At 38.8% G+C, this 13,875-nt stretch overlaps 1 protein-coding gene across 1 annotated transcript in view; it reads right to left on the bottom strand.

Moving 5' to 3' along the window:
- The window catches only part of SACM1L (SAC1 like phosphatidylinositide phosphatase), a 35,349-nt gene that overhangs the window by 2,996 nt on the left and 18,478 nt on the right, over positions 1-13,875 (bottom strand). The window contains exons 8-19 of the mRNA XM_088150912.1: positions 13,328-13,429; positions 12,447-12,532; positions 12,186-12,272; positions 10,764-10,832; positions 10,602-10,681; positions 8,954-9,052; positions 7,640-7,778; positions 7,337-7,406; positions 7,171-7,243; positions 6,126-6,219; positions 5,810-5,902; positions 4,183-4,240 (exon numbers count right to left, since the gene is read on the bottom strand). Coding sequence (XP_088007038.1) covers positions 4,183-4,240; positions 5,810-5,902; positions 6,126-6,219; positions 7,171-7,243; positions 7,337-7,406; positions 7,640-7,778; positions 8,954-9,052; positions 10,602-10,681; positions 10,764-10,832; positions 12,186-12,272; positions 12,447-12,532; positions 13,328-13,429 — 1,050 coding nt within the window. The remainder of the gene's footprint in view (positions 1-4,182; positions 4,241-5,809; positions 5,903-6,125; positions 6,220-7,170; positions 7,244-7,336; positions 7,407-7,639; positions 7,779-8,953; positions 9,053-10,601; positions 10,682-10,763; positions 10,833-12,185; positions 12,273-12,446; positions 12,533-13,327; positions 13,430-13,875) is intronic.

Raw genomic sequence — 13,875 nt, 5'->3', positions numbered from 1 at the left:
CCACATGCGGCTACCCTTGAAGAGTATCCGAAAGCTACAGTGGGGCAAAAAAGTATTTAGTCAGCCACCAATTGTGCAAGTTCTCCCACTTAAAAAGATGAGAGAGGCCTGTAATTTTCATCATAGGTATACCTCAACTGTGAGAGACAAAATGAGGAAAAAAATCCAGAAAAATCACATTGTCTGATTTTTAAAGAATTTATTTGCAAATCATGGCGGAAAATAAGTATTTGGTCACCTACAAACAAGCAAGATGTCTGGCTCTCACAGACCTGTGACTACTTCTTTAAGAGGCTCCTCTGTCCTCCACTTGTTACCTGTAGTAATGGCACCTGTTTGACCTTGTTATCAGTATAAAAGACGCCTGTCCACAACCTCAAACAGTCACACTCCAAACTCCACTATGGCCAAGACCAAAGAGCTGTCAAAGGACACCAGAAACAAAATTGTAGACCTGCACCAGGCTGGGAAGACTGAATCTGCAATAGGCAAGCAGCTTGGTGTGAAGAAATCAACTGTGGGAGCAATAATTAGAAAATGGAAGACATACAAGACCACTGATAATCTCCCTCGATCTGGGGCTCCACGCAAGATCTCACCCCGTGGGGTCAAAATGATCACAAGAACGGTGAGCAAAAATCCCAGAACCACACGGGGGGACCTAGTGAATGACCTGCAGAGAGCTGGGACCAAAGTAACAAAGGCTACCATCAGTAACACACTACACCGCCAGGGACTCAAATCCTGCAGTGCCAGACGTGTCCCCCTGCTTAAGCCAGTACATGTCCGGGCCCATCTGAAGTTTGCTAGAGAGCATTTGGATGATCCAGAAGAGGATTGGGAGAATGTCATATGGTCAGATGAAACCAAAGTAGAACGTTTTGGTCTAAACTCAACTCATTGTGTTTGGAGGAGAGAGAATGCTGAGTTGCATCCAAAGAACACCATACCTACTGTGAAGCATGGGGGTGGAAACATCATGCTTTGGGGCTGTTTTTCTGCAAAGGGACCAGGACGACTGATCCGTGTAAAGGAAAGAATGAATGGGGCCATGTATTGTGAGATTTTGAGTGAACACCTCCTTCCGTCAGCAAGGGCATTGAAGATGAAACGTGGCTGGGTCTTTCAGCATGACAATGATCCCAAACACACCGCCCGGGCAACGAAGGAGTGGCTTCGTAAGAAGCATTTCAAGGTCCTGGAGTGGCCTAGCCAGTCTCCAGATCTCAACCCCATGGAAAACCTTTGGAGGGAGTTGAAAGTCCGTGTTGCTCAGCGACAGCCCCAAAATATCACTGCTCTAGAGGAGATCTGCATGGAGGAATGGGCCAAAATACCAGCAACAGTGTGTGAAAACCTTGTGAAGACTTACAGAAAACGTTTGACCTCTGTCATTGCCAACAAAGGATATATAACAAAGTATTGAGATGAACTTTTGATATTGACCAAATACTTATTTTCCACCATGATTTGCAAATAAATTCTTTAAAAATCAGACAATGTGATTTTCTGGATTTTTTTCCCCATTTTGTCTCTCATAGTTGAGGTATACCTATGATGAAAATTACAGGCCTCTCTCATCTTTTTAAGTGGGAGAACTTGCACAATTGGTGGCTGACTAAATACTTTTTTGCCCCACTGTACAGCTGGTTCAAAATGCAGCCACGTGGGCGATTTTGGGAGCCCCAAGGATGGCTCATGTAACACCTTTGCTGCAGGAGATGCATTGGGTGCCAGTTTGCTTCTGCGCCCAATTCAAGGTGTTGGTTATTACCTTTAAAGCCCTACATGGCATGGGACCAGGTTACCTGAGAGACTGTCTCATCCCCATTACATCAACCCGTCCCACTCAGTCAGGCAGAGAAGGTATGTTATGGACCCCGTCCACAAAGGAATGTCAATTGGCAGGGCCCAGGAGGAGAGCCTTCTCTGCCATTGCCCCTGCCCTATGGAACATTCTCCCCCCCAGAGATGAGGCGGGCCCCCACTCTCCCAGCCTTCCAGAAAGGGGTGAAGACTTGGCTCTGCCAACTTGTGTGGGGTGTGAGGAGGGGTAACCAACCCTGGGGTGGCTGGCATCCTGAAGATGCTCCCATAGGTTAATGACTTTCATTTACCATCAATTCCTTGGAATACATTATTTATTTATGTACATTGTTTTATTGTATTTTAATTAGTATTTATTCTTGTTTTATTGTAAACCGCCCAGAGTCACTCCTTGAGTGAGATGCGTGGAGACTAAATTTGAAATATAAATAAATTACAGTGCATTCGGAAAGTATTCAGAACCCCTTCACTTTTTTCAATTTTGTTATGTTGCAGCCTGATACTATAATTGTTCAAATTCATTTTTTTTCTCATTAATCTACACTCAGTACCCCATAATGACAAAGTGAAAACAAAATTTTAGAAATGTCTGCAAATTTATTAAAAAGGAAAAACTGAAATATCACACTGGCATAAGTATTCAGACCCTTTGCAACAACACTTGAAATTTAGCTCAGGTGCCTCTTGATCATTGCTGAGCTGTTTCTACACCTTGATTGGAGTCTACCTGTGTAAATTAAATTGATTGGACATGATTTGGAAAGGCACACACCTCTCTATAGAAGGCCTCATAGCTGACAAAGCATACTGTATCAGCAAAAGCCAAAAGGAACTGCCTGCAGAGCTCAGAGACAGGATTATTGCAAGGCACAGATCTGGGGAAGGCTATGAAAAAAGGTCTGCTGCACTGAACGTTCCCAAGAGCACAGTGGCCTCCATAATTCTCAAATGGAAGAAGTCTGGCCCAACCAGAATTCTTCCAAGAGCTTCCCAGCCAAACTGGGCAATCGGGGGAGAAGAGCCTTAGTAAGAGAGGTGACCAAGAACCCGATGGTCACTCTGACTGAGCTCCAGAGATCCTGTGTGGAAATGGGACAAAGTTCCAGAAGGACAACCATCACTGCAGCCCTCCACTGATCTGGACTTTCTGGCAGAGTGGCTAGACGGAAGCCTCTCCTCAGTGCAAAACACATGAAAGCCCACTTGGAGTTTGCAAAAAAGCACCTGAAGGACTCTGAGACTGTGAGGAACAAGATTCTCTGGTCTGATGAAACCAAGACTGAACTGTTTGGCCTCAATTCTAAATGTTATGTCTGGAGGAAACCAGGCACCGCTCATCACCTGCCCAATACCATCCCAACAGTGAAGCATGGTGGTGGAAGCATTGTGCTGTGGGGGTGTTTTTCAGCAGCAGGGACTGGGAGACTGGTCAGGATTGAGGGAAAGCTGAATGGAGCAAAGGACAGAGATATCCTCAATGAAAACCTGTTCCACAGCGCTCAGGACCTTAGACTGGGCGGAAGGTTCACCTTCCAACATGACAACGATCCTAAGCACACAGCCAAGATGACGCAGGAATGGCTTAGGAACAACTCTGTGAATGTCCTAGAGTGGCCCAGCCAAAGTCCTGACTTGAACCCTACTGAACATCTCTGGAGAGATCTGAAAATGGCTGTCCACCGACGGCCCCCATCCAACCTTATTGAGCTTGAGAGGATTTGCAAAGAAGAATGGTAGAAAATCCCCCAATCCAGGTGTGCAAAGCTTGTCACGTCATACCAAAAAAGACTTGAGGCTGCAATTGCTGCCAAAGGTGCTTCAACAAAGTACTGAGTAAAGGGTCTGAATACTTATGCCAATGTGATATTTCGGTTTTTCCTTTTTAATAAATTTGCAGACATTTCTAAAATTCTGTTTTCACTTTGTCATTATGGGGTACTGAGTGTAGATTAATGAGAAAAAAAATGAATTTGAATGATTATAGTATTAGGCTGCAACATAACAAAATTGAAAAAAGTGAAGGGGGTCTGAATACTTTCCGAATGCACTGTATAAACACTTCTGATTAACTTTCAATAAACTATGATAACTGTTAGAAACAGGGGGACAGTGAATTCTAGTCCTGCCTTAGGTACAAAGGCAGCTGAGTGACTGTAAGCCAGTCACTCTCTCTCAGCCCTAGGAAGAAGCCACTGGCACTCGCAAGCCACTTCTGAAATCGTGCCAGGAAAACCTCAGGGACTAGTCCAGATAGTCACCAGGAGTCAACACTGAGTTGAAGGCACCAAAAAGCCCCCAAAACCAAAAATGATAGGTAATAACGCATATTATGGTGTGAATTTTAGAAAGACTTACCAGCCATAAGCAAACAGATAATGCACATTGAGAAAGCGACCACCATAATAATAGGTAACTGGGGAAAGAACGAAATGCACATAATTAGGAGGCAATGCACAATGCATAACAATTTGAAAGTCCAGTTATATATGATGTACATACAGAACCCAACAGTATAATATTGTGGGTATTACTTCATTAGGTGCATCCAGCTTCAGCTTCAAAAAAGTTTAAAATACTACAATATATACGTCAGCTTTTAATGTCCAGAAGGACACACATAACATTTTAAAACATACGTTATGTCATCATGAAAACCTATTATGCATCCCAAAACATACTGGTGTTGCACACTGCAAAAAAAAAAAAAAGTCCTTTTTTGTTCACTGCACATTTCTAGTACACAACATAGAAAATATTGTCAGTGATGCTAAATTAGATGTCTAATTTAAGCTAGTTCTAAAAGAACTGGATTCTCTCTAGATGAATTTAAAGAAAAGAATGGAGTTGGTCAAGAAACAAGAAGTTTGCCCTCTAACTCCATCCTTGTGTTCTCCAATCCTTTCCATCCTATAATACAAGGACTGGCAACTTGTGGGTTGCGTGAAATTTAGTAGCACCATTTTTATTTTTTAAATAAAGCGGCAAAACAGGTACCGTAATCATCTATTTTTGTTCCCCCTCTCTCTCTCTCTCTTCCCCCCCCCCTCACAAAAAGGCATGAACATTGTCCACGGTCACTTCCCAGCTGTCTTCAGTAGGCATTTAGAAAAAAATATGGGGAACTTGACTACAAAAAGTTTGCCTGCCTTGCTATACTCCTTTGATTTTATTTCTGCTTTTTCTATTAAGCTTATTAAAAGCACAAACTGAAAGGCTGCTGAATCATTACTTCCCACAATCCTAAGTGCAGCTTTCTGGCCCATAAACTTTCCCTTACTGCATGCAGAAATTAATGACTAAACAAAAAAATCCAATTATTAATTTACATTTCTTTTTCTAATCTCTCATAACCATGAACAGCAAAAACGCTGGGGGGGGGGAAGCTGCATTCGGTGCATTAATCCCTTTTTAAAATTTAAAATCACTTCTGCAATTCCACTTGTTATGCTTAACCATTACAAGACCACACAGTACATATAATAAAAGTACAAAGCTATGACAACCAACTCACCCCTTTTCAATCTCTCCAGTACAGCCCATGAAAATTACAGCTAAAAGCTTCCAAATAAACCAAGATGTAAAGCCACAGTTTTAAACTTGCTTTCAAACCTTGTCCTGTTTGGAAGCCATTGGCCAGGGTTTGGGGGTTGACAGAATAGAAAGCAGTAAAGAGGCACCAAGTGGGCCAAGATATGGCAGCCTGAACTGGGCTACTGCAAGACTTAAAGCTCATCTCCAAAGCTGTTTGATTTGCCAACTATATAATTCTCAACCTTTGGGAAAAATAATGAGACTCATTTAACAAATCCTTGGTATTCTCCTTTACAAGGAATATTTATATCCTGAAAGATGTCCTACATTTTATCAGACACCATTTGGAGGTGCTAAAAGACCTGTAATCCCAAAACTTCATTAATCTAACCAAATTCAGTAATGCTTTTAAAAATATATACAAATAGCAAAACATTTATAAAATCCTTACAGCCAAAAACTTCCAATCTTTCTGTACATGAAGAGGACTGAGAGAATCTACTTCATCCACTGAATAATTTCCAAGAAAGAGATCTATAGCATCCTGAAAAACAATCCAGAGTATAAATTAAATGCCATGTCATCTTAACTGTTCCCCCCCCCCCAAAGTACTTCACAGTCTTCAAAATCCAGCCCAATTTGTGACAATTTAATGAAGCAGCAGCATAGTACATATCCCTGAGCACACTGATCACATTCCTTTAAATTCAACAGCTAAAGCTAAATAAATGCAACAAATGGCAATGTCAAATCTGGGAAGTTATTACCTGTCTAAATCCATCAGAGAAGTTGTTTTTATAGTAACGAATTAGCGAGTTCCAACCATCCATTAACAGGCCCCACTGCGTTCTCTTTCCAGTTCTGAATTTTTGAAAATAAGATTTCAATATTAATACAGAAGATCTCTCAAAAAGTCAGAAATTTAGCATCAAGTACTTACATATTAGAAACTGAACCATATCGAAGTTCCTTGCATCCACTTATTTTGCAAATATGCAGGTGAGGTGCATGTATTATTAATTTCATTTCATATTGCTCTTCCAGCAGGTCTTGATGTTAACCCCATGATTAAAAGGACAAATTGAGTCTTTTAGGCTATTTAAACTGTAGTTGCTTTTGCAGCTCAGAGAATTTTTCTTCACTGCCCTCAATCAAAGAAGAAACCAAAAGACTCCAGAGAAAGCCCCTGAAAATTCTAATAGGCCCTTTCAGAAGGTTATCTTCCTCTTCTTGCAGATTTATACCAATAGCCTAGATACTGGTGCTGACTTTGTGATAGTTCATCCTTGTCTATGCAAAAGGTATCCAGAAATCCTTATTATGTTGGTATTCCTACACTGATGCAGGAATTTAGCTGTTTAGCAGCTGCTGTATAAACAATACCTTCTCAAGTTAACAAACATTACATTTCCAGTGATGGTTTAAACAAGAAGAATGACTAAGAGTAGAAGTAAGAATCCTGAAAAAAAGTTTTTAGCCATTCAAATGTCAACTCTGTGGTAAAAAGTATCTACAGATTGACTAGCAATAAGACCAATTTTACTAAGATTCTTTTTTTCTGGATCTTTTTTCCGCTTTTATTAGTAATCATTAGTTGCCATAAGCTGCTTTAAGACACTTATTAGGCTGGTTAGACAAAGTATACTCATTCTAATTCAAGTTTTTCCACTGATATAACTGTTAACCATTGCACTGTCTTGTACAGCAACTACGATAGTGAGTTTAATAAATCAGTAACTGAACAATCTCTAAATATTGTTCCTGAAATTGCATCAATACATTTTTGGTCAAGAAAGGCTGGCTCAAACTTGCCTGGTGTAGTCTGTCTTTAAGGCACCCGTTCCAGCATATTGTTTGGCACAAGCATTTGCGTTATCAGCCCATGCTATGAACAGAGAACAGTGTTTTGTAAAAAAGAGATAGCAAGTAAGTAGAACACAGGATTTGTTTTGTTTTACTTATCAAAACAAAAACCTACCATTTTTATAAATTTTCTCAAATTCTGCTTGTTCTTCAAGTCTCTGGCCAACGTGCAAAACACCTAATCTCTATAATGACAAAAAAGACCATTATTTACTATTAAATGAGAATCCTGCTAAGATTTTAAAAGCATGGAAATTAGAACTTCAGAAAACACCCATGCACAGAAGCATATTTGCACGTTTCAATATAACACTTTCAGGAATGATACATCTTATATACCAAATGGCTATTAGAGTTATTACATACTTAAATTCCTAAAATACCAGCAACATGTCCTTATACAGAAGGCAATCTTAACCTGCAGTTGTGCTTGTAGAGAACGGCGTGCTAAAAGGCTCTGAACCACATTTGTTCGGTCCAGGCAATCCATACAGTTGCTGCGGAATATTCCTTCTTGTTGCATCATCACCTTCCCTTCTGCATCAACTAGAAAATAGCTGAGTAACAAAATGGAAAGCTTATTATTTTGTGCAAGAGTTCACAAAATACTGCTTTATGTTTTGCTAATGCATCCACAGAACCAAAACAAAGAAATATTGATTTCTGCCACTGCCTGGTGTTTAATAAAAAATGTCAGTTGATTTTAGCTGGTCCTCAACCTTTTGTCTGCCAAAGGAATATCCATGGTGTCTTGCTAATAGCAATGGAAAGGATTAGACCTGACTACATTTGAAACCACAGACAACTCACAGAAGGGTAACATAAAGTTTAAAGACAAAAAGCTCCCTTTATCAAGAGCTCCTTGGTTTAAGATATTTTTTATTTTTTTATTTTTTTATTTTATCGCATTTATATAGCCACCCATCTCACATAAAGTGATTCTGGGCAGTGTACAAGAATTAAAAAGAATAAATACATAAAAAACAGTTACAAGTAAAAAACTACAGAAGCACCCAAAACAGGAGGGGATAATATTAATAAGGGAGCCATCACAAAATCTCCCCAGTCCCCTGGGAGCCCCAGGCCTGATCACACAGCCAGGTCTTGAGGGACTTGCAGAATGTTAAGAGGGATGGAGCTAATCTCACTTCTGCAGGGAGAAGATTCCACAATGTGGGTGCCACGACAGAGAAGGCCTGCCTCCTGGGACCCGCCAAATGTAATTCCCTGGCAGACGAGACCCACAGCATGCCTTTTCTGCCAGACTTGTTCTCACATTAGAACAGTAGTTTAATGCATGTTTCCAGTTGTTTATATTTTTGGAAATACTAATATTTTCAGTAAATTAAAACAAGATAATGAAATTTGCTGACTTTCTTACAATCACTTCTACTTACACATTCAAATATATCCAAGGTTAGCTGTACATTCAGTCAACAATACAATATATGAGAAAGGCCCAGCCAAATCTTTGCACTCTTACATAGAATGAGAAAGAGAAGATACATGATATCTTCTGGATTACAATCCTATGCAAATTCAATTGGATATGCACTCTGTCAATAACAACACATGGATTTTGTATTACAGACTATACTGCTGTCTGCTCAGATCATCATACATTACGAAAGCAATCCAGCGTTTTTCTGGCAGAAAGCAGGTACATCAGGCATATGCTGTTATTAGGCAGCTTCAGCTATTCACAATGATATACTTCAGTTGCATATATTACCCATATTCATCTTGTTGTTCAGCAAGTTGATCCAGTAAAATATGGAGTCGATCCCATCTCATATGACTGCATTCTTTATGAAAATCAAAAGCTATATATCTGGGCAAAGAAAGAACATGTGAGTTAAGAAAGTGTTCAGTAGAACTTAAATCAAAGGATCATAACAGACAAAAGTGTCATAAAAAAAATGTTCTGGGCAATATCTACTAAGTAGTGTAAAGTTCTCCTTTAAAATGCATCAAGAACCATGTCCATCTATGCAACTATTTTTTAAATGTTTTGTTTTGGGGACAATGAAAATCTACACTGGACAAGCAAGGTCAAGAAATGCTCAGTGCTCATGACCTCTACAAGAAGCATTAATGATATGAAGTGCTGCATTTTTAAAATAACATTTACATTGCATAACATTTTGTATTCATTACTCTCCAGGGATGGGTCTGGAGCCTTTAGTTTTCTTTCTCAAACAAAAGCAAAAACTGCTAAATATTACACCACCCAAAGCCATAGGATAGTAAGCCTACTATTTGTGCATTCAGAATTTCTTTCCAACTGTAAGATCATCCTTATCTTGGAAGTTCCTATAAGAACTCCTGCTTCCACCCCAGAATGAAACATTAGCTGCTTTCATCTCAGATTTATGGCACCTGCAACAATCATCCTACCTCATGTCTTCCTACTCCACCTTGGAATTCTTGCTGCTTACTTTCAGAAGTTATCAAACTTTTAGGGAGGTAGCCACATTTTTAACGTGGAGGGTATATTATCAGCACAATCACAATATGGCTTCCATAGTGGTCTGCCAGTCATAAAACACTGATTTACTTTACCTTGCTTCCTACTATCTACTCTAACTTTATAGAATGCTGTATATCACCTGAGACTTGGTCTGTCACTTTTTTGTTAGGTGGGCAGATAGTGTGATGGAATGGAATTATGAAGGCCAGACTCAGGGAGAAAAACATTTTCTTTCATCTCCTGAGGCGCGTGGGAAAGATAAGAGGATGAAACTGGCACCTCCTTGAGGAATTCACAATGTTGTGGCTGGCATCACTTGGGAGCTGGGGTTTCAGTCTGGGAAGATTCTTGCTAAAGGTTGTAGCTAATAAACATTGCTGGACTGAATTTACATGGTCTCTTGGAGTTCCTTGGGCTAGGCCTAACAGATAGTCCCCTTTCACTTTTATTTTCTAAGAACATTTTCAGAGGATATGGAGGATCCAGAAGCAAGACTAGAAATAAAGTTTATGCTTTTTAAGGGAGGGGAAAACAGGAAGTTATACTGCAAAGCAAAAAGCATAAACTTTATTTCTAGTCATGCTTCTGGTGGGGCATGAAGCCTGGTGGGCATCAATAATGAGGTCTGCAGGGACATGGGCATTCATTGGCACCATGTTAAAAAAAAAAAAAGCTTGTTGCATATGAGCCACAGCTTGAAGGAAAATCTCTGCTCTCTGAAGCAAATTATGCCATAACCTCTTAAGTTGTTTGCAAAACTAAACAGAATTTAAAAGAAATCTGTGCAGCTCTAAAATACATGTCAGCATTCTCATCCACAGAAGGTCTCCAGCTATACAGATACTCCACTAAATGCTTTAAATTATCAATTATTTTGAAAGTGATGCACACAGATTCCATTAACACATACCTGACCATTCCATTTCCTAAGCCATTTACCATTTTTGAAAATGTTTGTTCCAGAGGCTTTTCTGAGCCTTTCTGGTTAATCTGTAAAGGAAACACAGAACAGTTACATACAGCATCAGCAACAACATGAATTCTTGGATGCAGAATTAAATTAAAATCCTACCAGATTAACAATCATTTGTTTTCCATAACTAATAATCTGCGAGTCAAAGTGTCTTTGGAAGCCATCCATCTAAAAGAGAATACGATACATATCTTAAACAGCTGTCACAGAAGAATTCTTTAGAACAGAAATGCAAACTGGCCTATACTACATGAAAATAACAGAAATATTATGATGAACATAATATACATTTTGAATTGCGTTTGAATTAAACAAATTGCACAACTTTTTCACAAGTGTAGCAGATGGCAGGATTCCTAGGTGGACAATGTTTATTCATGCCAGTTATATTCTGAAATTAATCTTTGACTGAACTTTTGTTCTTTTAGTTACTTCACAAATTTGCCTATGAAGTTACAGATTCATCTGCTATAAGTCAGATAAAAGGCTTGGGGATGGGGATGGGGGGCAATGAGAAAAACCTTTAAATTCCTAGGTGTAACATCAATTTAAAACCTTTTTTACTGTGGAGAGCAAGATTTTCTTGACTTAACATCACCCTTCTGGATGTTTAGGACTGTAACTCACAGAATGTTCAGCTTGTAAGGGTTCTATGCACAACATAACTGGAGGATGCCTCATGGGAACGACTAAACTATATAACTTCAGGAATCTTCCAGGACTAAACTATATAGCTTCCAGGATGTTACTGGAAACAGAAGACCTTTGCAGCCCAAAAAATATAACATCAGTAGTTTCACAAATGAAAGTTCAGCTGCCCAATGTAAGTGGCTGCGCACAAGTTATTGAACTTTTATACTGGGGCCTCACAATGTGAACAGAGCTTTAAGGAGACAGAAGAAGATGGCATGTTAAAAATGTTTAGCATCACTTAACTGCCTAATTTCAAGGTCAGGGGGATGAAGTCTCATTTTGTTAATGTTAGGTGAATGTGCTAATGCATCAACCTTTGTAATTTTCATATGACATTACATATTTAGTTCATTATTGTTTTAGGCAATGGTTTCTGGGGACTACTAGTGAACTACAAGGGTACTGCAAAAGGTCCCTGAAGTGGGTGGCCTTTCAAGATAGATAGATAGATAGATAGATAGATAGATAGATAGATAGATAGATAGATAGATAGATCGATCGATCGTGAGATCCAGCAATCTCATGAAATTTCAACATCTGAAAAAGAATTGATGTTTATTTAATTTTGGAGCCCTGCAGACATCATATTCAAGAGAGACTTGCATGCCATGCTGCTGCAGGTCTGACATTGCCAACTCCTGACTTGCATGGTAGTCTTCAGAAGTTTCTGATGTTGATATAGTGGGCCACAAAAAGGTTGGGAAACAGTGCCTTAAGTTACTACACATTATTTAAGCAACCAACGTAAGACAGTTTGCATATGTATATGGACACTGTACATTAAACCTCACCTACAGAAGGACAGGAAAAGATACAAAAAATACACACATGATTTATTGTTTTGCTGATCTGTGGCTTTGGTTTATATTTGAGGTTTGGTCTCTGTGACCAGAAGAATGGAATTGATCCACGTGTCTGGAAAACAAAGGTAATAAGAAGTTAAACTTACAATAAAATCATGTTGTTAGCATAACCTCCCAAGTCATTTATTGTAAGATAAAATACAGAGGCCTGTATTAAGAGGGTAGGGGGTAAAGATTAAATTCTGTAAGACAGTCTAGTCAAGCATCCCAATATAATAAAAAGTACCTGGACAAAAGAAGCTTTGCTTCCATTGTAATGTACAATTTGTTCTGTTTCTACAAAGTTAGCTGCATGTCCTTCAGAATCAATACCTGTGAGACAGGAAGCATTTAAAAATACAGAACAAGCCTTGTTTATTACTGTCAAGTCTAGCTGAAAGCCATTTTTGTAACACCTTCCATAAAGTGAGATGAAACCAGCAAAACCAAAGTGTATCATAGAACTGCTTAAAATGGTAAGCTAACCTATTTCTGTTACAGGACACAGTTGTTGTTTCAGAACTATGAGGTTTAAGTAGCTACGATGGGAAATATTTCTCTACCAATTAACACATAACAGAAAATGATAATCCAGAGAACTGTAAAACTGCCTTCTAGGCATGCCACTTTGGAAAGAAATTGGGAAAAGAAATGAGATAGCAGTAGCAGCCCGACAGCAGGGGTTTGTTCAAAGAAAAATAAAGGTCACTAAATATATTTGAATGCCTCTTCAGCAACAGAAGGATGAAAGTTACCTCCTCCTTATCCATCCCTCAGATCCACTTCTATATTTTGATTTTGATTTCCACCCATCCTTTTTTCAAAGAGCTCAGAATTCATTTTGGGAAAATTAAGAAAGGCTAGGCATTTGTCATTTTTATAAGCTATAGCACATACTTAATGGATAAGATATAAATATAAACATATATAAAAGCAATCCATAAAATTTGCTACTTAGCCTTAACCAATATGAAAATGAATCAGCACAGAAAAGTATTAAAAGTACTACAAGAATTCTCTAGCAAAATATCTCTTGGTGCTGGCAGAAGAGTGCAGCTAGTTTAACAGAGTAGCTCATAAAGTGCAATTTTTGCTCATATTCATGTAGCAGCTGCGAAGATATCTTACCCCTCACATAGTAGCGGACACCAGCTCTGAAACAGCTTCTTCGAGAAATTAGAATCCAGTCAAAGTATTTGCCATTAATGGAACAAGAGTGCATAATAATAACTGATGCAAAACAGTGATTAAGGAATACATGTTCATACATGTTCAATGGGCCTTACTTTTTGATGAGTGCACATGACTGCAGCTTTGGACATGAAATGGTTCACAGTGATCAAAGAAGACACTCTAATATGATTATTACCAGAGTGTTACTGATTCCCATGGAAATGTAAGGGATCTTTTCCAAAAACAAGAAGAAAATGCCTTTTTTTCCCATGCAAATGTTTAGACAAGATAATCTGGAGTTTGGCAACAAGAACTATTGTAAGCTCAAAATCACCAGTTAGCTAATGAACCAAAACCAATGAGTCATATTTTGATCCCTGAAACAAGGCATTAAAGCAATAAAATTCAATCTCACTGAACGGAAGCCAACATGTTTTCATAAACTAAAAGTAGTACTAGCGTTCAGAATTTTTAAAGAATATGCACGACATAAAAAAAAATAA

This window comes from Python bivittatus, unplaced genomic scaffold (genome assembly GCF_059951505.1).
Source record: "Python bivittatus isolate LINGU-HERP-01145 unplaced genomic scaffold, Pbiv_v1 ctg000610_np1212, whole genome shotgun sequence".
Lineage (NCBI taxonomy): Eukaryota > Metazoa > Chordata > Lepidosauria > Squamata > Pythonidae > Python > Python bivittatus.
This window is presented reverse-complemented; position numbering and strand designations above follow the sequence as displayed.